Raw genomic sequence first — 24,778 nt, 5'->3', positions numbered from 1 at the left:
CCTCTTAAGCACACACTCTTCCGGGAAGAAGTCCATTAACTTCTTCGTTCTATTCATAGTCTGTTCTCCTATGACTCAATCAAGTAAATCTCTTCTGCCCCTCCATAAAGCCCTTAACATTTTTCCAGAAGTGCAGCATCCAGAATTGATCATAATATTCTAGTTGTAGCCAAACCAACAATTTGTAAAAAGTCGTCATAAATTTATTTACAAAATGCCGGAGATTAGGTCTTGGTGAAGCACCTCAGCCTGAACATCGACTGTTTATTCCTCTCCATAGACGGTGCCTGATTGCTGAGTTCCTCCAGCGTTGCCAATGTGACTATGCATTTCAAGAATCTGCAGAATCTTATGTTTATAACTTCAGTATCCTGTACAGCTTTATAATTAATTTTTCTAACCTGCTCAACACACACAGAAAGCTGGAGGAACTTAGTAAGTCAAGCAGCATCTATAGAGGGAAATCTCATTCTGGTTGAGGTTAAATCAGGTTTTAATTTTATACCCCAAGCAGATCTCAGTTACTCCTCACAACAGCAGAGGTAAACAGAACACTGATTAACTTGTGCCAAGTACCTGGTCATTAAGCCTGCACCAGATTCTGCTGGTGGATGAGTTCTTGCAGCCAGTTGGGGATGTGGAAGGAAGTTGGTGGCCCATTTGGGTACATTTACAAGTTAGGTGAGTTGAAGAAAGGGGTTTAAATGAGATGGGGGGGGGGGGGGAGTAATTAAGGAAGTCTCTGTGCTTGAGCAACACATACAAAAAGCTGTAGGAACTCAGCAGGTCAGGCTGCATTAATGGAGTGGAATTTTGGAGCAAGGTCCTTCACATCGTCGACTGGTTATTCCCCTTCAAATATGCTGCTCAACCTGCTGAGTTCCTCCAGCATTTTGTGTGTGTTGCACAAGGTTCCCAACACATGCAGAATTTCGTGTTTATGGTTTCAAGCTGCCCAACCAATTTTATGAATTTACATGTAGTTTCCCACAGCTCCCTGCAATCTCAAACCACATTAAGCACTATGTGCAATTAATTTATTCTTGTCACATGTACCAAAATACCATGAAACATGTTGTTTTGTATGCAATCCTTTACAGACCATTTCATCACCAACTAGGAAATACAATACATATATTAGATTAATTTTTCCTTTGGGGATAAGCAATAAAATTTATATACATCTAATCTAAATTTATCTAATACATATTGCTTCTGCTAGTTCTTCTATGAGAATGACATACGTGCATTTCTTGGTGCTAATTTTCACCTGCTCATCACTTCCACCAATTTAAATCCTCCATCTTTCTCACAGTGTACTATGGTTTCATGTTTGGCGTCGAATGCAAATTTGGAAACTGCACAACAAATCATCAATATACTTTAAGAAAAACAGCGGTCCCTATAACTAGCTCCTAGGGACACCACTATGTGAATCAAGTTCAGATTTATTATCACCGACTTAGGCAATATGAAATTTGTTGTTTTGCTGCAGCAGTACAAAGACAAACCCAATATAAATTACAAAACAAATAAATAGTACAAAAATAAGGAATAATAATGGAGGCTCTGCAATTGGTGAATCAAGCTCTCTCTGTTTATCTTGTTGGTAGGGGAGAGCTTGTTGCTGACTCTTGAGTTGGAACACTCGGGGGAAAAAAGCGACATGACAGACTTCATCATCGCAAATCAGCGAGTTGCTTTGTTATGCCTCCACTCTCGCTGTGAAGGGGGGAGGGCACTTCTCTTTCCCTTTATCAGGGAGAGGGAGAGTGAGCGAGCCTGTGGTACATCGATCTGTCAGGGGAATGACTGGCTTCTGTTGTATGGCTGATCATGGTTTTTCTTGGGTGCTTTGCTATTGCTTGCTTGGTGGGTGGAGGGTGCTGATTCTTCTTTTGTGATAGTGGGTGGGGGTGGGGGAAGGCCTTTGCTTTGCTGCTGCTTTTGCATGGGAAGGGGGAGTGGGGTTTCGAACGTTTTGACTGTCATTCATTCTTTGGGGCACTCTTCTGTTTTATGGATGTCTGCAAAGAACAAGAATTTCAGTCTGTATATTGCATACATTTCTCTGATATTAAATGGAACTACTGAATTATTGATTCATGGACCATTCAAAAATCTGATGGCGAAGAGGAAGACGTTATTTCCAAATTGTTGAGTTTGGGTTTCAAACTGTGAGATACATCTTCTCCCTGATGATAGTAACAAGAAGCTGAAAAGTCATGGAAGGCGAGAGTCCTTAGTGAAGCATGCCATCATCTTGTTGCACCACCTCATGAAGACGCACTCAATAGTAAGAAAGGTTGTGCTTGTGATGGAGTTGGCCGAGTCTATGATCCTCTGCAGCCTCATGTAATGCAACAATTCAGATTGCTCTCGCCGCACATCTATAGATATTTAGAGGAGTCTTTGGCAACATACCAAATCTCAGTTCCAAAGTAGATCTGCTAGCAGGCTCTGTATGCTGGACCCATGATAAATCCTTTAACTCGAAGTTACTCACCCTTTCTGCTGTTGACCCCTCAAATGAAGAATGGTGTGTGTTCTCCCCTCCCAACTCTCTACAACCAATTGTTTGGTCTTGCTGATGCCAAGTGTGAGGTTGTTGTGAAGCCAATCATCCAGCCAAACTATCTCAGAGCTGTATGCCTCCTTGTCACCATCTGAAATTCTACCAACAAGGGTGTCACTAGCAAATTTATAGATAGCTGTGCTGAGCTATGTAGTCAAGTGTGTGAAAAGCGTAGAGCAGATTAAGCCTGCATCCTAGAGGTGTACATGTTTTGACCATCAATGTGGAGATGTTACTGATCCAGTCTCCCAATACCTTTCAAAGTAAAAGAAACCACTCAGTCCCTCTGATAAGACACGAGAGATTCTGTGGATGCTAGAATACATGAATGACGCACAAAAAATACTGGAGGAACTTCTGGCTTTTCCCCCTTCCTTTCCGGTCCTTTTGAGGGGTCTGCCTGAAATGCCAGCTGTTCATTTCCCTCCATGGATGCTGCCTGACCTGCTGAGTTTCTCCAGTATTTTGCATCAGTACTCTTGATATTTGTATCTTAGCCTATTTTCAGTGACATGAACATGCTATAGAGGACATGTACGGATGTCAAGCTGGCAAGCACTGTGGATGAGGACCAGCAAGGGATGAAGGCTGGTGGCCCACTGGCCTAGGCTGGCCGGACCCGAGATCAGACTTCCACGTGAGCAGGAGGCACAAGAGCTGGTGACCTTCTAGGTACACCATTTGGCGGGACTGAAGTTCACATCCTGTCACCGGTGGGTCCTGAGTTCAGGGTCAAATCACTGGCTGGTCCAGAGATCAAAACCTGGAGTTCAGGGTCCTTATCAACCAAACATCTCGGGGCTGATACCGAAGATCGAAGCTGAAGGTCAATTGGAATTCTGAAAGCTGATTGTCGAAGTCCTGGAACTATGAATCTGAAGTCCACAAGGGAAGTCAGAGGCCCTTTGTACACATGCACTGCGCTGGAGGGCTTGGAGGCCTGTCCTGAGGTTGGAGAACTTTCTATGTGGGTGGCAGGGAGGAAAGGGGCTTCTTTATTGCTGTTGTTTTGTTGCTTGTTGTGTTGTGTTGTTCTGTCAAGCACCGTGGCATGCTACGTTGGTGCAGGAATATGTGGTGACAATTGCGAGCTGACCACAATACATCCCTGGGTGTGTTGCTTCCCTATACAAACAATGTTCTTCAATGTGATAATTAATCTGAATCTTCTAACTACACTATTTCACCCTTTTTAATTCCAAAAGTCTCTTCTGTTATGTCACTTTTTTGGAAGTTTAAATACCCAAGCCACAAAAATCCTCTCCAATACATTGATAATATATAATACCACAGCTGTTCAAAAGTTTTGGCAATCTTTATTTAGTGAGAAGCATGTGTATGCTGTAATTTTGTTCCTATCGCTGCAACAGTATCTGTAAAGCAACTGCTTCCCTTTAACGTTTTCAGTTTTTAATCATCTGCCAAGAAGAAAAATTCCTGGAAGAAAAATACCATGGTATTATTTTGGTTCTCTTTCACAATTGCACACAGAATCAAAGTACTATTTTCTGAGGCTTATTCCTCTTTCTTCTCCTACTCCATGATGTTGCACATTGCTCAAGTTTGGAAAGAAGATATTGGAATATTTGTTAGTGCTATTCCATATCCAAACGATGCAAATTTTTGCAAGACTTGGATTGCCCACCTCCCCAGTTATCACCCCTCAACCATCAGGCTCTTCAAACAGAGAGGATAACCACTCCGCCCAACACTGAACGGCTTCCACAACCGAAAGACTCACTTTGAAGGACACTGCAACAAGGATTCTATGATTTCAGTCTCTGACGTGCAGGCTGCCTTCAGGAGGGTAACCCCATGGAAAGCATCCAGACTGCACGGTACTTGCCCACGGACTAAAGACCTGTACTTATCGGCTGGCTGGTGTGCTCACTGGGATCTTTAACCTCTCGCTTCAGCAGTGTGTGGTACCCACCTGCTTCAAACAGGCTTCAGTTATGCCGGTGCCCAAGAAAAGCACGGTGACCTGCCTCGCCCAGTATCACTTGCAGGTGATGAAACACATCGGCTCCTGCCTGAGAGACAATTTGGATACGCTCCAATTTGCTTACCGAAGCAAAAGGTCCACAGCAGATGCCATCTCATTGGCTCTTCACTCAACCCTGGAACATCTGGGCAGCAAAGATGCATACATCAGGATGCTCTTTATCGACTACAGCTCAGCATTCCATACCATCATCCCTTCAAAACTAATCAATAAGCTCCAAGACCTTGGCCTCAATACCTCATTGTGCAATTGGATTCTGGATTTTCTCACTTGTAGACTCCAGTCAGTTCAAATTGGCAACAAAAGGGATCCAAGATGGCGGCGCGACGCAGCTTGCAGTGGCCACTCTGGAGCTGATTATCTGTTATTTGTGAAGTGGGGTGCTGTGCGCAATCATAATCGATTGAAAACGGACGTGGAAGCACGGAGAAACATGGGGAAATCTCCAGGAAGACCTTCTTTGTTGCTGCTGCTGCTGTGAGGTCCGGGACTCTGCTGGGAAGAACAGGCCCCCAATCCTTGGGGTCGTGTTACCGATGGCCGTTGGCGGGGTCGTCTTAATACGCTGGGCAGAGGATGGTGCTCGGAGAAGCTGTGCCGGAGGGGATGGTCGGAGGCTCGGAGGTTCGACGGACTCGGAGTCCTTTCAACGGACTCAGGTCGCTTTCAGTGTGTGCTGCGTCTGCGAGGCTGAGTCGGGCGGTGCAGTGGAAGTCCATAGCGGGGGTATTCCTTTCTGCCGCCGGCGTGGGATGGCGAGTCTGTCGGGACCCTGGGGACTTGTGCAAACTGTGGTGATTTCTTTTGAACTTACAGTCCTTTAACATCTTGGACTATTTTTACTGTGCCCATAGTCTGTTTCTTTTATCAATTATGCTATTGTTTGCACTGTTGTAACTATATGTTGTAATTATGTGGTTTTTTGCAGGTCTTGTAGCTTTAGACTTTGGTCTTGTTTTTAGTTTTTGTCTGGTGGATTTGGAGCTCCTTTCCGGGGAACACGCGAGACAGTAGCGCGATATTAATACGCAGCAGCCTCTCCGGACTCTGGATTGGGGATTGCCAAATGTTATGTGGATTTTCTGGTGTAGTCTGTTTTGTCATGTGCTCTTGTGATATCATTCTGGGGGAACGTTGTCTCATTTTTTTTTAAAGCTGCATTGCATTTGTGGTTTCCAAATGACAATAAACTGAATCTGAATCTGAGTATCTCCTCAACAATCTCCATCAGCACAGGTGTACCACAAGGCTGTGTGATTAGCCCCCTGCCTTACTCACTTTAGACTTATTACTGTGTGGCTACACACAGCTCCAATGCCATGTTCAAGTTTGATGATGGACACTGTTGACCGGAACAAAGGTGGTAATGAATTAGCATATAGGAGGGAGATTGAAAATCTGGCTAAATGGTGCCACAACAACAACCTCTCACTCAATGTCAGCAAGACCAAGAACTGATTATTGACCAGAAGGAGGAAACCAGAGGTCCATGAGCCAGTCATCAGAGGATCTGAGGTGGAGAGGGAAAACCCAAAGCCTGGACTGACATCTTACTGCCCTATTGTCCTGTTTATTATTTATTGTAATGCCTGCACTGTTTTGTGCATTTTATGCAGTCCTGGGTAGGCCTGTACTCTAGTGTAGTTTTTTTCTGTGTTGTTTTTTTTTTTACGTAGTTCAGTCTAGTTTTTGTACTGTGTCATGTAACACCATGGTCCTGAAAAAACGTTGTCTCATTGTTACTATGTACTGTACCAGCAGTCATGGTCGAAATGACAATAAAAGTGACTTGACTTGACTTATAAGCAACTCCTAGGTGATACTATTTCAGAGGACCAGTCCTGGGCCCAGCCCGCAAGTACACCTCTACTTCCTTAGGAATTTGCAAGATTTGGCACGACATCCAAAACTCTGACAAACTTCTATGGATGTGCAGCGAAGAGTATATTGACTTGCTGCACCACCACCTGGTACAGAAACACCAATGTCCTTGAATGAAAAATCCTACAAAAAGTAGTGGATACGGTGCAGTCCATCACGGGTAAAGCCCTCTCCAATACTGTGCACATCTACATGAACCGCTATCATTGGAAAGCAGCGTCCATCACCAAGGATGCCTACAACCCAGGACATGCTCTCTTCTTGCTGCTGCCATCAGGAAGAAGGTACAGGAGCCTCAGAACTCACACCACCAGGATCAAGGAACAGTTACTACCCCTCAACCATCAGATGCTTGAACAAAAGGGGATAACTTCACTTGCCCCATCATTGAAATGTTCCCAAAACCAATGGAACATGAACATCGTTGATCTCATATTCTCGACACTTACTGCTATTTATTTATATTTGCATTTGCACAGTTTGTTGTCTTCTGCACTCTGGCCGAACGCCCTTGTTGGGTGGTCTTTCATTGATTCTGTTATAGCTATTATTCTATAGATTTAGAGTATGCCCACAAGAAAATGAATCTCAGGGTTGTATATTGTAACATATATGTATTTTGATAATAAATTTACTTTGAACTTTGAACTCCTGTCCTGGATACATTGCTTGCTTGTTTATTTAATGTTTTGTTTCCTTTCTTTTTTTTTTGTAATTGCGCAGTTTGGTGTTTTTTGCACCAGACAGTTGGTGCACAGTTTTTTTTATTGATTGTTATGTTTTTTTTATGTTTTCTGTGGATGCCCGCAAGAAATTGACACTGGCAGCTCTTCCCCAATGTCTCAGCACAATTATGATCAAGAAAGGAGAGCAGCTTCTTAGGCGTCAACACCTCTAAGGATCTATCCTGTGCCCCATGTACCTGTAACCTTGATGCCAAGGTGCATCCATGGTGCTGAGATTTTGGATACAGGTGGCCTCCGCTTTTGGAACGTTTGATTTACGACAACTTGCTGCTACGGAAGACTTACATTAGTACCTGTTTTCGCTAACCAAAGAGGATTTTCGCTTTTATGAAAAAAAAGACGCCCGCTTTACACATGTGTTTACCCCGAGAAAGACTACAAATGACCGTGAAGCCTTGTGCGGGCAGTTGTTTGTGCATGCGTGTATGTGCGTATGCATGTAGGTGTCGATTTTTTTTTCTCCAAATCGATTTTGGCTCGCTGCCTTCCCGAGTTTGATAAGTGAAACTACATCGTACCTACAATATTTCTACTTTATGTAGGGTGTATCATTCCTGCTTTTACTATATGTTAGTGTTATTTTAGGTTTTGTGTGTTATTTGCTTTGATTTGGTAGGTTTTTTTTGGGTCTGGGAACGCTCAAAAATTTCCCCCATATAAATTAATGGTAATTGCTTCTTCGCTTTACGACATTTTGGATTACAAACGGTTTCACAGGAACACTCTACCTTCAGATAGCGGGGGAAACCTGTATCACTAAAGGGCAGCAAAACATTCTGCAGAGGATGAACATAGAGCAGTACAACACAGGAAAAGGCCTTTAGCCCACTTTGTCCTTGTCAACCAAGATGGCAATACAAACTAATCCCATCTCCCCGTTCGTGGTCAACGTCCCTCCACGTTCATGTGTTTGAACAAATGCTGGGTATCAACATCTCTGAGGATCTATCCTGACCCCAACGTATTGATCCAATTAATTATAAAGGCGGCACACAGCAGCTACATTTCATTAGGAGTTGGTGGAGATTTGGCACGTCAGATGTACTGTGGAGAACATTCCAACTGATTACATCACCTTCCGTTATAGAAGATCCAAGTCACAGAATCGGAAAAGGCTGCAGCGGTCTGTAGTATGCCAGCTCCATCGTGGCCACGAGCCTCTCCGTTGAGAGGATCTTCAAAACCCAATGCCTCAAATAGCATCCATTAAGGACCCTCACTAGGATATGACCCGATCTCAATTTCCAGCATTGGGGAGGAGGTACAAGAGCCTGAAGGCCCACACTCAACGTTTTAGGAATAGATTCTTCTCCTCCATCATCAGATTTCTGAAAGGTCCATGAAACTTTGAACACTATCTCACTATTTTGCTCTCTTTTTGCAGTACTTATTTATTTTATATTTTTCTAATTACGGTATAACTTACAGCCTTTTTTTTTGCTGCCACAAAAACAACAAATTTCACAACCTGATTCTAATTCTGGTTCATTCCAACTGTGAAGGAAGGCAGGGTCCAAGAAAGTAGTCTTGTGGTGGAAGAGCTGCCAGTGGAGCTGACAAGAGAGAGAGAGAGTTCAAGTGACGCAGGGCAGAGTATCCCCACGGAGCACTTTAAAGTTTTAAACAAGTTTAAGACCCTTTGCAATTTCTGTGGGTTGGAGGAGCTGGTGTTCCATCTTTACGGTAGATACAAAGCAATGTAGGTACAGTCATCCACAACATGCCCTCTTCTCAATACTGCCATTAAGGAGGAGGTATAGAAGCCTGAAGACCCACACTCAATGATTCAGGAACAGCTTCTTGCCCTCTCTCATCAGATTTCTAAATAGTCTATAAACACTAGCTCATTATTTTGGTCTCTTTTCCACTGCTTATTTATCTTTTATATTTCTTTTGCATCTTTTTTTTCCCCAGGTATTGCCCTGTACTGCTGCTGCAAAACAAATTTCATGACGAACTATATGTCAATGATAATAAACCGGATTCTAAATGATTCTGAAGAACTCCTTGCCACAGGGAAAGCTGACTTAATTACCAGCCACTCTGCAGTGAGTATGAGAAGTATACACATAATTCACTCAATAGCTAATGAAGCATTATCAGCAATTCACTCTTCCTTCCACCCACCTTTATGTCATCAGCAGTGATGCCCAACTTTTCCCCATCCTTAACATCAGGTGGCAGGTCATCTGTGCAGCAACCAAATTATAAATGAGAGGAACTGTCAACTATTGGAAGCAGAAGGCTGACAGGATCAGTTCTGTTCAAAATCCCTTTTCTGAAACGCTCTCTGGAACAGCAAACACTCACAACTTTTTATAAATGCGCAGTGGAGAGCATCCTAACACACTGCTTCACTCTGTGGTATGCAGACTGCACTGCGGGTGACAGGAAGGCTCTACAACGAGTACCTAAAATTGCCCAACACTTCACCGGCACCTGCCTACCCACCATAAAGGACATATATACAGAAAGGTGCTGGAAAAAAGGTCAGAAACTTCACAAAATATCCCACTCTCCTTTATGAACTGCTTGTCCCAATTCCAGAGAAGAGGCTACACAGCACCCATGCCAGGACCACCAGACACAAAAACAGTTACTTCCCCCAAGTCGTCAGGATGATCGACACCTCCACCCATTAACCCACCCCAACACCATTAAATAGTCAATATTCTGGGTGGCAGGGTGTCCCTACTGAAGGAGGTGTAAGGCGCTCCTTCCCTCCGCTAGCCTGCAGGTCAACCATGGCAAAGGTGTAGCACCTGCTCACCCTCCCCCGGATCAGGGTCACGTAAAGTAATGGAGCAGGTCGTATGAGCAGCTGGTGAATGTCACAAGTCCTAGTTATGCCACCACTGACGCCAGGCAATCTCTGAAGAGTATTGATAATGGCTGGGGTCACCCGTCTTGTAAAGACACTGCCCAGAAGGTAGCAATGGCAAACCACTTCCGCAGAAAAATTTGCCAACCATGATAACCTACATCATACGACACGGCATACAATGAATGGATGAACGTACTTTATGCACATACAATCAGTCTATGTACATAAACTAATCTTATGTATATATACGGCCAGTTACTTGTACATTGTGTTTTATAGGATTGTTCATTTATTATGTATTAATAGTGCGGGTTTTTTGTGTTCATTTTGCTAATTCTGTTTTGTATGCTGCAGCAGATTAGACAATAGGTGCAGAAGTAGACCATTCGGCCCTTCGAGCCTGCACTGCCATTCTGAGATCATGGCTGATAGACAATAGGTGCAGAAGTAGACCATTCGGCCCTTCGAGCCTGCACCGCCATTTTGAGATCATGGCTGATCATCTACTATCAATACCCGGTTCCTGCCTTGTCCCCATATCCCTTGATTCCCCTATCCATAAGATACCTATCTAGCTCCTTCTTGAAAGCATCCAGAGAATTGGCCTCCACTACCTTCCGAGGCAGTGCATTCCAGACCCCCTCAACTCTCTGGGAGAAGAAGTTTTTCCTTAACTCTGTCCTAAATGACCTACCCCTTATTCTCAAACCATGCCCTCTGGTACTGGACTCTCCCAGCATCTGGAACATATTTCCTGCCTCTATCTTGTCCAATCCCTTAATAATCTTATATGATTCAATCAGATCCCCTCTCAATCTCCTTAATTCCAGCGGGTACAAGCCCAGTCTCTCTAACCTCTCTGCGTAAGACAGTCCAGACATCCCAGGAATTAACCTCGTGAATCTACGCTGCACCTCCTCTACAGCCAGGATGTCCTTCCTTAACCCTGGAGACCAAAACTGTACACAATACTCCAGGTGTGGTCTCACCAGGGCTCTGTACAAATGCAAGAGGATTTCCTTGCTCTTGTACTCAATTCCCTTTGTAATAAAGGCCAACATTCCATTAGCCTTCTTCACTGCCTGCTGCACTTGCTCATTCACCTTCAGTGACTGATGAACAAGGACTCCTAGATCTCTTTATATTTCTCCCTTACCCAACTCTACACTGTTCAGATAATAATCTGCCTTCCTGTTCTTACTCCCAAAGTGGATAACCTCACTTATTCACCATTAAACGTCATCTGCCAAGTATCTGCCCACTCACACAGCCTATCCAAGTCATCCTGAATTCTCCTAACATCCTCATCACATGTCACACTGCCACCCAGCTTAGTATCATCAGCAAATTTGCTGATGTTATTCTCAATGCCTTTATCTATATCATTGACGTAAATTGTAAACAGCTGTGGTCCCAATACCGAGCCCTGTGGCACCCCACTAGTCACCACCTGCCATTCCGAGAAACACCCATTCACCGCTACCCTTTGCTTTCTATCTGCCAACCAGTTTTCTATCCATGTCAATGTCTTCCCCCCGATGCCCTGAGCTTTGATTTTACCCACCAATCTCCTGTGTGGGACCTTATCAAATGCCTTCTGAAAATCAAGGTACACTACATCCACTGGATCTCCCCCGTCTAACTTCCTGGTTACATCCTCGAAAAACTCCAACAGATTAGTCAAGCATGATTTACCCTTGGTAAATCCATGCTGGCTTGGCCCAATCCTATCACTGCTATCTAGATATGCCACTATTTCATCCTTAATAATGGACTCTAGCATCTCCCCACCACTAATGTCAGGCTGACAGGTCAATAGTTCTCTGTTTTCTCCCTCCCTCCTTTCTTAAAAAGTGGGATAACATTAGCCATTCTCCAATCCTCAGGAACTGATCCTGAATCTAAGGAACATTGGAAAATGATTACCAATGCATCTGCAATTTCCAGGGCCACCTCCTTTAGTACCCTAGGATGCAGACCATCTGGACCTGGGGATTTGTCAGCCTTCAGTCCCATCAGTCTACTCATCACCGTTTCCTTCCTAATGTCAATCTGTTTCATTTCCTCTGTTACCCTATGTCCTTGGCCCATCCATACATCTGGGAGATTGCTTGTGTCTTCCTTAGTGAAAACAGATCTAAAGTACTCATTAAATTCTTCTGCCATTTCTCTGTTTCCCATAACAATTTCACCCAATTCATTCTTCAAGGGCCCAACATTGTTCTTAACTATCTTCTTTCTCTTCACATACCTAAAAAAGCCTTTGCTATCCTCCTTTATATTCCTGGCTAGCTTGCGTTCGTACCTCATTTTTTCCTCCCCGTATTGCCTTTTTAGTTAAGTTCTGTTGTTCCTTAAAAACTTCCCAATCATCTGTCCTCCCACTCACCTTAGCTCTGTCATACTTCCTTTTTTTTTTAATGCTATGCTATCTCTGACTTCCTTTGTCAACCACTGTGGCCCCTTTCCCCCCTTTGAATCCTTCCTTCTCTGGGGGATGAACTGATTTTGCACCTTGTGCATTATTCCCAAGAATACCTGCCATTGCTGTTCCACTATCTTTTATGCTAGGCTATCTGTCCAGTCAACTTTGGCCAGCTCCTCCCTCATGGCTCCATAGTTTCCCCTGTTCAACTGCAACACTGACACCTCCGAGCTGCCCTTATCCTTCTCAAATTGCTCTTCTCTAAATTGATCATCTACTATCAATACCCGGTTCCTGCCTTGTCCCCATATCCCTTGATTCCCCTATCCATAAGATACCTATCTAGCTCCTTCTTGAAAGCATCCAGAGAATTGGCCTCCACTGCCTTCCGAGGCAGTGCATTCCAGACCCCCACAACTCTCTGGGAGAAGTTTTTCCTTAACTCTGTCCTAAATGACCTACCCCTTATTCTCAAGACTCAAAGCAACAATCATTTCTTTCTCCTTTAACTCGTATACTGAAGAATGACAACAAACAATCTTGAACCTGGAAGTGCAAATTAATGTCAGTCTTTGACTCAGTCTTCCCGTGTTTACGATAACTTGTCAAAACTAAGTAAATTCACCCACAAACTTGCTTGGGCAGATCCTTCCTGACTTACCGATCCTGCTCTATAACTGTGTTACAAATGTTCAAGTTGAATAAAGGGTCCCCCCAACCCTATGAATTCTTACATCTGAATTAACATGCAAATGTTCAGCTAAAATTTGACAACTGAGTGAATCAAATAGCTTGCAGAAATAACACTGAGCCTGGCATAGAAGTTAAAGCTATTTGCCCACAAGTTTTATTTTGTGATATCATGGAGACAGGCTTGAGGAGGAAGACGGGAATGCTGTGACTCACCTGAGAGATTTCCAGGCAAGGTAGCTTGCCAACTTGAGCTCCAGTGAAACCATACACTGAATTTGCACTCACTTTCAGTGCTAGCTGCCGACCATCAAGCACTTTCTGTTTGAATGGGTCTGTCTCTTTCTTTAGTTCCGCCTTTGCCCTTGGGAATGAGAAGAAGGTGAAACGATCGGTTGAAACACAAAACTTTCCTCAGGATGGTTGTCACTAAAAGAATACTATATGTCCTTCTAGCTAATAATGGTTTGTTTGAACCTTGTCCCAGATCAACAAACTGAAAATGTTACTTATTATGAAAGTCTTGTAAAGTGCACCCACAAGTCTCCAAAACATTCAGTATTAGAACATACACTATGTTCTGATACGGAATATGTTTAGAGACTTGTGAGTTTCCACAACTTAATTATACACTCAGTGGCCACTTTATTGGGTGCCTCCTGAATGTATAGTTGCATTGATGAGGTGTACAGGGGATTCCTAATAAATTGGGCACCGAGCTGCCAGTTAATTGCTAACCTCACCCAAAGAGCCAACCAAGTGTAATGAAAAATCAAAAGATAAACTGGGAGGCACAAAGAACAGTACAAACAGGAACAGGACTAATTAAGTGCCCGACTAACCCCTTCTGCCTACACGATGCTCGCATCCCTCCATTCTCTGCATGTTCACATTTCTCTCTTAGATCTATTGTATCTACATATCACCCCACTCCAGGCACCCACCGCTCTCCGTGTAAAAAAAAAGCTGGCCCTGCATATCTCCTTTGAACTTGCTTCCCCTCACCTTAAACGCATGCCCTTCAGAATTAGGCATTTTGACCCTGGGCGAAGGGTCAGGAAATGGTACAGGCTCATTATTCTAAAATAAGGAAGATCTGTTCCACAGAACAATTTGAGGAAAAGAAATGGAGACCGGGGGCGGGGGGGAATCATTTCCTTCACAACAAGAACCTCACCAGCCCAAAGTGTCAACTGTTTATTCATTTCCATGGATGCTGCCCGACTTGCTGGGTTCCTCCAGCATTTTGTGTGTGATCACTGCTTGTTTCGCTTCCTTTTCATTCTACCACCATGACAAACCGAGTTATATTTGGACATGACTCAAGACAGGCATCAATCCCTTAACAGAAATTATCTCAATAGGCCCTGGTCTCAATAAGTAAGGATCAAATCAGAAGTACACCATCAAAAAGTGATAATATTTTGTGTAATACACAGGTTTAGGCCCAGTTTCTCCCCCCAAGTGTCTAAGCTGTTTAAAGAAAAAGATTACCCATCCCAAATACACAGGACATTAATTGCCAAGCAATGCCCTTGGAAAAGGGAAGAAATAAGCACGGATTTTTTCACGGATAAAGGATAACGTTATGGAGTGACAAGTAAGCTGTGCTGTACACCTGGCAACATAGAAGCGAGGGAAGATTTGGTAGAACAGTTTAAGAGCTTGAACAAATAAAGAGAAACTACTTCTAATAGCATAACCACTGATTTAATGTGCAAGGAATCTGCTACATTTCAGAAATATTATTACTTTAGTCATGTATTTACTCCACTCCCCACTTGCTCCAAAAAAAAGTGAAAATCCAAGGGAGTTCGTGTTAATTTATTACTCCTACAGAATACACAGAGTTGGGATTTTTATAATCTACAGTAGACAACACGAACATAGTGAAGACTACTAGGTTAACTGGTTTTGAAACCGGTTTATTTTATTAGACTGGAGTTTAGAAGAATGAAGAAACCTACAGAATATTGAAGGGCCAAGAGGAGAGTGGATGTGGAGAGGATGATTCCTATAATGAGAGAGTCGAGCACCAGGGGCACAGTCTCAGGGTAGAAGAACGTCCCTTCAGAATAGAGATGAGGAAAAATTTCTTTAGCCACTGGTTGGTGAACCTGTGGAATCCGTTGCCACAGATGACTGTGGAGGCCAAGTCATTGGGTATATTTAAAAACGCAAACACGAGGAAATCTGCAGAAGCTGGAAATTCAAGCAACACACACAAAATGCTGGTGGACCACAGCCGAGGCCCAAAACATCGACCACACTTCTTCCTATAGATGCTGCCTGGGCTGCTGCGTTCCACCAGTATTTTGCGTGTATTGGGTATATTTAAAGCAGAGTTTGATAGGTTATTGACTGGTTTGGGGGGGGGGGGGGGGGGGGTGGTGAAAGGTTACAGAGAGAAGCCAGGAGAATCAGGTTCAAAGGGAAAATAAATCATCCATGATCGAATGGCAGAGCAGACAGAATGGGCCAAAAAGCCTAATTCTGCTCCTAGATCTCATGTTCTTGATGAAACTGGAGGACTGTCATGTTAACCATGGGCAGACTTGATTCCATTTTCTTTACTCATGGTTTCAATATGTCCACTAGTTAGGCATTTTTTCCTCTGTTGTACTCACTTTTTCCTTGCAGACAGAAGGTTTTCCAGTATTTCTGGAAGCAGACCTTTTCTCACTGATGCCTTGACAAACTGATCCCCTGTCGGAGTCTTAATGAACTGGTCCGAAGAAAAACTTTGAAGGAGAGAAAAATGAAAGAGGAGAAAGTAAAACCACAACACGTTCAAATAAAGTTCCATTAAAGAAAAGCAAGCTTCAAACCCTTACATATATGATTGAATGCCTCAGTGTTTGGGATTGGGGGATTTAGCTAAATAAATTTACTATATAGCTCCCCAATGGCTGAGGGTGTTCCGTACAAAAACTGCAGGGCCGGACACATACCTGGTCGGGTGCTGAGGAATTGTGCGGCCCAGCTAACAGAAGCCTTAATGGACACCTTTAACATCTCTTAGCAATAATCCACTGTCCCTACAAGCTTCAAGGCAACCAATATCAGTGCCCCAACAGAGTAACAATAACCAGCATAAACAATAACTGCCCAGTTGTGCTGACCTCGATAATCATATACGATGCTTTGGAAAAGTATTCAACCCCCACAACTATTTTTACATTTTACTGTCACATTTTCTAAATTTAAAATATACTGAAGTAGGGTTTTTTGAGCCTATCTGCAAACTTTGTGCGTTGTTTTAAATCCAAAATCTGTGAACAATTTACTAGAAGTTAAAAATTAAATTGAGTTTGAAAAAGCATTCAGCCCCTTTGTACGTACTATGTTAACTTTCCTCAGGTGTATATTACCTTATCAACTCACCCAAATTTATTGATGTAGAAAATTGGGGTATTACCTGAATAAATACCACCATCCCCACCCCCCTGGTAAGGTCCAACAGTACGGTAGATTTTCAACAGGTCAAACCACTATGAAGATAAAAGAGCATTCAAGGCAAGTCAGGGAAATTATAATAGAGGCACAAATCTGGAGACGGGTATAAGACCATCTTAAAGACACTGAACATACCTCACAGTTCAGTGCAATCCATCATGAAAAAGTAGGAAACATGAAACCACAGCTACACTGCCTAGAACAGGGCGCCTCCTCTGAACTTAAGTCACCATGGAAGAATGACTCTTGTACGATATGCAACAGCAACAGTCACTCTGAGTGAGCTGCAGAAGTCAATGGCTGCAAATGAAGATGAAGTTTGTGGCTCCACAATCTCCAAGACCTTGCACAAAAAAGGGAATTTATGGGGGAGTTGCAAGGAAGAAGCCCTGCCTTAAAGAAGAGCATATCCTTACCTGTAAAGACTTTGAAACTCATCACTTAGGAGATACTGTAAAGATGTGGAAGAAGGTTTTGTGGTTGGATGAGACTAAACTAGAACCTTTTGACCTCAACACTCGGTGGGATGTGTGGCATAAAATCTAACACTGTGTGTCTGCCAGGTAACACCATCCCTACAGTAAAGTATGGTGGAGGTGGCATCATGCTTGATGCTTTTCAGCAGCAGGGTCTGGAAATCTGGTCAAGATTAATGGGAAGATGAATGCTGCTAAATACAGAGAGATCTTGGATTAAAACCTGCTAGCCTCTGCCAGAAAACAAACTGGGAAGTTCATCTATCAGTAGGACAAGGACCCAAAGCACACGGCCAGAACAACCAAAGAGCGGCTTCAAATGAAGAAAATTGATGTCCTTGAGTGGCCCCGTCAGAGTCCCGCCCTTAACCCAGTCAAACATCTCTGGCATGGCCTCAAGATTGCTGTCTACTGCCACTCCCCAGTGAACCAGTCATAGCTTGAACAATTTTGCAATAAGGAATGGGCAAATTTTCTCCATTACATTAAACAAAGCTAATAGAGACTAAACTAAAAAGACAACTGGCTGTAATAGCTGCGTGAGGTGATTCAACTAAGTACTGAGCAAAGGGGGATGACTACGTGTGAAATGATAATATTTCAGTTTTTGAATATTTAGTTTTCCATGCTTTTTCAATTTTTCCTGGTTTCTTTTTTTTAAAATATTGTTAAGAGCATGTGATTCTCAAATAAAAATTCTCCAGTCATATTAATCAAAATCCCTGGTTATAATACTGATTCATTTGAACAAAGGGTTGGGGGCTGAATACTTCTACTAGGCACCGTAGTATTTTGACTGGCTGACAATAGATCGTATAAATTCCCACCCTCCATCCACATTATACCCTTTCCAGATCTCCTGCTACTCCAACCGGTCCACCAATGTCATCATAGCTGAGAAACATTCTGCCCTGTCTCACCTAGAAAACGATGTCTGATACACCAGGATGTTCATCAACTTAACACAATCATCCCTCTGAGGCTGGTGGTTAAGCTTGCCTCGTAGGGACTCAACACCCTCTCTGTAGCTGGATCTTGGACGTCTTGACAGAAAGACGCCATTCAGTCCGATTTGGCAGCAGCATCTCAAGCTCCATCACTCTGATCACTGGTGCCCCCTTCCCACCCCCACCCTCAGGGCTGCGTAGTCAGCCTGCTGCTGTGCACGCTGCTGCCTCACGACTGCTCTACCAGATTCAGCTCCAACCACATCAAGTTCGCTGATGATAGTTGCCTCAACAGCAACAACGATGAGTCGACAGGGAGGAGGTAGAGAGGCTTGTCAAACAACAACCTGAATCTCAACGTGCACAAGACAAAAGAGATGATTGTGGTCTTCAGGAAGACACAGGTCAACCACTCTCCATTGCACATCAATGGCTCTGCCCTGGAGAGAATAAAGAGCAAAAATTCTCTTGCTGTGCATATTATGGACGATCAAACCTGGATCACAACATCTCCTCATTAGTTAAGAAGGCACAGCAGTCTCTATACTTTGAGGAGATTAACGTGTACAAGGCTCCCTGCCCCCAGTCTAACAGCTTTCTACATGAGCACCATCAAGAGAGTCCTGTCTGGCTGCATCACTGTGTGATATGGAAACCGTCAGGCAACGGACTGCAAAAGCCCTACAGAGGATAGTAAAAACACTGAGGGAATCTCAGGGGTCTTCCTCCTCTCTATTTGCAACATTCACCAGGAGCATTGTATACAAAGGGCCCAAAGGATTGTTGAGGATCCCTACCATCCATCGCACAATCTCTTTGACCCACTACCATCCGGTGGCACAGGAGCACCACGACTAGGACTGCACAGCACATCCTCCTGTACGACAACATCGCGCTCTGCAATTAAAATCACTTGTCCCTCAGGCTGAGACTAATGAATACCCCGCCACTACCAAGGTCTCATCACCAGGACAGCGAACTGTTCACCTGTGCTGTGCACTACATACACTTTGAATTATATATTAACTTTATTATTAATTATATTTTATTGTGGTAATATTTTGCTCTATGTGATATATATCTTGTGGCTGCACAGTGGTCCAGAGGAACATTGTTTTGTTTGGTTCTATGCAGGTACAGTCAGATGAGAATAAACTTGAACTTGACTTGCAGCTGGAAAAAAAGCTAAAAAAAATCTCTTTAGATCTTTTCCTTGTCAAATTAGCTGATTTCAAGAAAGGTGAAGGGTCTCATTAACTAAATGAAGTAATTTTGGATTAAGGAGAGTAAAGATAAACCACCAGGTTGTTGATTGATGGCTTATTTTGGTTTGTGAGCATCACAGCACACTTGCAACCACTTTTACATTGTAAACACGTTTGTATTTATGCACATGTTATTGCATATCTGTATTTCTAACTTTATTTTTTGTGTAATTCTTTATCATTGTTGAATATTGTTTTTATATGTTGTATATCACGTTCTGACCAACAAACCACAGCAAATTCCTAGTACATGCAAATTCTGGTTTTCCTCATTTCAACCTCAGACAGGTGACAGAGAAGACAACAATGGTGGAAGAGTACTGTTTGATCTTTCGCAGGTATTTATAGCTGCTAAATGAGTAGTTACCCAGTACTGGTGATTATGGAAACGTGCTTCGGAAGTCTGGAAGTCAAGTCCAGCTGGCCAGAGAAGAATCTGTAAACCTCTGGGGAAGATGAAACCTAATGTCTGGAGGCCAGAGTTAGAGTCTGCTGGAGGATGGAGACTGAAGAAGATGGCTTGTCCTGGGGTTAAATGACTGTGTACGTGTGTGGGTGGGAGGGACGAAAAGGATTCGTTTTTTTTGCCTGTGATGTTCTGAGTTATTCTGCTGAGCATTGCGGGCACGCTAAGTTGGCACCCAGAAAGTGCAGTGACATCCGTGGTCCACCCCACCAGCACATCCTCCTGTACGACAACATCTCGCTCCTCAATCAAAATCACTTGTTAACACAAACAACACACTTCACATTTCAATGTATATATAACAAGTAAACTTAAACCTTGTACATGGCAAGTAAAGTTGATGAGCCCTGACCAGGCTTGTCAGTCAAGGCACCAACAATCGATTAGGAGAATGAAGAATGGGTGTTTGAGTGGGGCTCTGGAGTCAGCACTCTCAGATGTGACAGGGAAGAAACACCCATAACGGGGACAGGTGAACAGCTCATCAGAGAGTTATCTCTGGCCAAGCCAAGTCTACAAATCAACCCAATCATCACCTGCAAATTGCCGTCTTTGGTACAGCTTGCGTTTCATATCTAATGTTATTTTTACATTATGTAATATTTATTATATTTCTTCCATACTCACTTGTATTTCTCCACAGCACCGGGCTTCAGTAGAGTGGTGTAACATAGGTTATGTGCCATCATTATGGATGGGTACAGGGAGGAAAAATCCAGCGTAGCTATGGGAACATCATAATAACTGTAGGAGAAAAGCAAAATTAAACAAAACTTAATCTAGTTTTAAATTTCAATACTTTAATAAAAACATCAAATTAAAGACTTCAGGGGAGAAAAATGTTGTTCTGCATTCCATTCCTATTCACATCAACGGTTCGGAGGTCAAGAGGGTTGAGAGTTTCAAGTTTCCAGGAGTAAACATCACTAATATCTAGTCCTGGTCCATTCACACAGATGCCATGGTCAAGAAAGCTCAACGGTGCCTTGACTTCCTCAACAGCTAAAAAATTTGGCATGCCCCCTTTGACCCTCACCAGTATTTTATTGATGCACCACAGAAAGCAACCTACCTGGATCACCACGGCTTGGTATGACATCCGCTCTGCCCAAGATCTCAAGAAACTGCAGAGTTACATAGACCAGGACATCATGAAAATCAACCCCTCCGCCAATGAATTCTGTCTATACTTCACACACCCAGAGCAAAGCGGCCAACGTAATGAAAAATCCCATTTAACCCACTATTCCTCTTCACCTCCCTCCCACGGGGCAGAAGGTAGAAAAGCACATGCCACCAGACTCAAGGACAGCATTTATACTGCAGATGGTGAGGTTAACAGTCCATCTTATTGAACTAGGGGTCTGTTCATAAGACTACTGTACAGTCCCCTAGTTCAATAAGATGGACTATTAACCGCACAATGTGCCTCACTGTTACAATCGATTACCTCATCACTGCACTTTCTCTGTAACTGTAACACGTTATTCCGTATTCTGTTCCTGTTTTTCCACGTACTACACCATACCGCTGTCATGGAATGATCAGTATGGATGGCATGCAAAACAAAATTTTACTGTCCCTTGGTATCAGAGACAATAATAAACCAACTTATGACCTCTATACATAAGGCTACACAGAAAAGAAACAATAGACAATAGGTGCATGAGTAGGCCATTTGGTCCTTCGAGCCAGCACCGCCATTCAATGTGATCATGGCTGATCATCCACAATCAGTACCCCGTTCCCGCCTTCTCTCCATATCCCTTGACTCCGCTATCTTTAAGAGCTCTATCTAACTCTTTCTTGAAAGCATCCAGAGAATTGGCCTCCACTGCCTTCTGAGGCAGAGCATTCCATAGATCCACAACTCTCGGGCTGAAAAAGTTTTTCCTCAACTCCCTTCTAAATAGCCTACCCCTTATTCTTAAACTGTGGCCTCTGGCTCTGGACTCCCCCAACATTAGGAACATGTTTCCTGCCTCTAGCGTGTCTAATCCCTTAATAATCTTATATGTTCCAATCAGATCCCCTCTCATCCTTCTAAATTCCAGTTTATACAAGCCCAGTCACTCCAATCTTTCAACATATGACAGTCCTGCCATCCCGGGAATCAACCTTGTGAATCTCCGCTGCACTCCCTCAATAGCAAGAATGTCCTACCTCAAATTTGGAGATCAAAACTGAACACAATACTCCAGGTGTGGTCTCACCAGGGCCCTGTACAACTGCAGAAGGACCTCTTTGCTCCTATACTCAACTCCCCTTGTTATGAAGGCCAACATACCATTCGCTTTCTTCACTGCCTGCTGTACCTGCATACTTACTTTCAGTGACTGATGAACAAGGACACCTAGATCTTGTTGTACTTGCCCTTTTCCTAACTTGACACCATTCAGATAGTAATCTGCCTTCCTGTTCTTGCCACCAAAGTGGATAATCTCACAATTATCCACATTAAACTGCATCTGCCATGCATCTGCCCATTCACCCAACCTGTCCAAGTCACCCTGCATTCTCCTAACATCCTCTCATATCTCACACTGCCACCCAGCTTTGTGTCATCTGCAAATTTGCTAATGTTACTTTTAATCCCTTCATCTAAATCATTAATTTATATTGTAAATACTGCAGTCCCAGCACCAAGCCTTGCAATACCCCACTAGTCACTGCCTGCCATTCTGAAAAGGACCCGTTAATCCCTACTCTGTTTCCTGTCTGCCAACCAATTTTCTGTCCTTGTCAGTACCCTACGCCCAATACCAGGTGCTCTAATTTTGCCCACTAATCTCCTATGTGGGACCAAGGCTTTCTGAAAGTCCAGGTACACTACATCCACTGGCTCTCCCTTATCCATTTTCATAGTTACACCCTCAAAAAATTCCAGAAGGTCAGTCAAGCATGATTTCCCCTTCGTAAATCCATGCTGACTTGGACCGATCCTGTTACTGCTATCTAAATGTGTCGCTATTTCATCTTTTATAATTGACTCCAGCATCTTCCCCACCACTGATGTCAGGCTAACTGGTCTATAATTCCGTTTTTGGAGATTCATTCTCCAACTCATTCCATTCAATCTGTATATATCCCCACCCGAATGGCGAGGTGGAGGTATGTCTCTACTGAAGGAGGTGTCAGATGCTCCTTCCCTCCACTAGCCTGCAGGTCACTCTTGGACAAGGTATAGCACCTGCTTAGCCCCCTGATCAGGTCATGTGAAGCCATAGGAGCAGGTGGTGGATGGTCGTATAAGCAGCCGGTGCAGATCACAAGTCCTGGTTATGCAACCACTGACGCCAGGCAGACAATCTCTGAAGAGTATTGATAATGACTGGCATCACCCATCTTGTAAAGACACTGCCCAGAAGGCAGCAATGGCAAACCACTTCTGTTAAAAAAAATCTGCCAAGAACTATCATGATCACTATGATCGCCTACATCATATGACACAGCACATGATGACGACGACAACATCCCACCCCTCACTTCCAGAGCAATCCAAAATGTGACAGCAAAGACCGAACACAGTATCACAGATAAAAATCAGGACATGGCTCCATGCAAATGATGCTGAACATTCTGTTTTAAATTTCAGCACCCTTAACACAATACCCAACATTATGTGAGCACTTGCCTTACTTTGACTGTGTTGCAAGCACCGAATTTTCATGACTCCTTGTGTATTTCTGACAAGCACCAAGTGAGTTTAACAGTTGTGGTAAAGGGATAGCTCTGAGTTTAGCAAACAATGACTTACACAAACAGCCAAGGAATTAACAAAGGTGCATCTGTGGTACTGAAGTTCTAGGCAACACTAAATGGCAGCAAGACATTCTGAACACTGAACCATACCGCACAGGAGAAAACCCTTCAGTCCATTATGCCCGTGTCGACCAAAATGCCAATACAAACTAATCCCATCTCCCTATTCATCGTCAATATCAGAACCAGAAACGGGTTTCACATCACCGGCACAGGTCGTGAAATTTGTTAACTTCAAGGAGTGAGCTCTCAGAAAGGCGATGTCCACTGTTAAGAACCCCCATCATCCAGGCCATGCCCTCTTCTCATTGTTACCGTCAGGAAGGAGGTACAGAAGCCTAAAGGCATACACTCAACGATTCAGGAACAGCTTCTTCCCCTCTACCATATGATTCCTAAATGGACACTGAACCCATGACCATTACTTCACTTTAAAAAAAATATGTACCTTCTGTTTTTGCAATGTTTTTTTTTTTAAATCGATTTAATATAGATATATACTCACTGTAAGTGATTTACTTATTTATTTTTCTTTCTTTCTATATTATCATGTATTGCATTGAACGGCTGCTGCTAAGTTAACAAATTTCATGACACATGCCGGTGATAATAAACCTGATTCTGATTTATTGCAGTATAGTAAAGTTTTTTAAAAAATTATGTATCACACTGTACTGCTGGGCACAAAAGAAAATCACAACGTGTTGTCAATGAGAATAAACCTAATCCTGATACAGCAGGGTACATTAACTGAATGGGGGGTGGGGGGGAGTCAATTATCCTGACCATCATTTCCATCTGCTGTTTCAGATCGGAATTGAAGTCTCCAAAGCCTGTTCCAAGAATAAAATTTAAAAGCAAAGATCATCCATCAATATTAATTAGTGACTAGGAAGCTGTGAAATTGAATGTCTACTTAACATAACATTTTTCTCTCTTTATGTCGAATGAATGGAGCAATAAAATTTACTAGGCGGTGTTTACACAGAAAACATATTTGCCTAGTCACGTTTTACTCGGAATTCTCAGCCCTGAGGGAAATAAAAACATTCTGTCACCACAGTCAAATGATTAAAGAGCAAATGAGTGAGCACTTTGTGTAAACAAACTGTAAATAATCATTAAAATAAGTTTCCAATTTCTTAATGAAGACAGTGGCAATAAAGTTAGACCAAGGAGTGGCAATGAGGCCAAGCACAGATCACAGAGGCTGAAGATTGTGAGTGCAAAGGCTGAAGGGGGAATAGCATCGTAATTTTG

General features: G+C 43.1%; 1 protein-coding gene across 4 annotated transcripts in view; it reads right to left on the bottom strand.

Moving 5' to 3' along the window:
- The window catches only part of pold1 (polymerase (DNA directed), delta 1, catalytic subunit), a 228,747-nt gene that overhangs the window by 125,087 nt on the left and 78,882 nt on the right, over positions 1 to 24,778 (bottom strand). For all 4 annotated transcript variants that reach the window (XM_073033971.1, XM_073033969.1, XM_073033968.1 and 1 more), the window contains exons 15-17: positions 20,384 to 20,500; positions 15,774 to 15,887; positions 13,363 to 13,510 (exon numbers count right to left, since the gene is read on the bottom strand). In XM_073033971.1, the coding sequence (XP_072890072.1) occupies positions 13,363 to 13,510; positions 15,774 to 15,887; positions 20,384 to 20,500 (379 nt within the window). The remainder of the gene's footprint in view (positions 1 to 13,362; positions 13,511 to 15,773; positions 15,888 to 20,383; positions 20,501 to 24,778) is intronic.

This window comes from Hemitrygon akajei, chromosome 31, assembly GCF_048418815.1.
Source record: "Hemitrygon akajei chromosome 31, sHemAka1.3, whole genome shotgun sequence".
Lineage (NCBI taxonomy): Eukaryota > Metazoa > Chordata > Chondrichthyes > Myliobatiformes > Dasyatidae > Hemitrygon > Hemitrygon akajei.
Note: the sequence above shows the minus strand (reverse complement) of the source record. Positions and strands in the feature narration are given on the sequence as shown.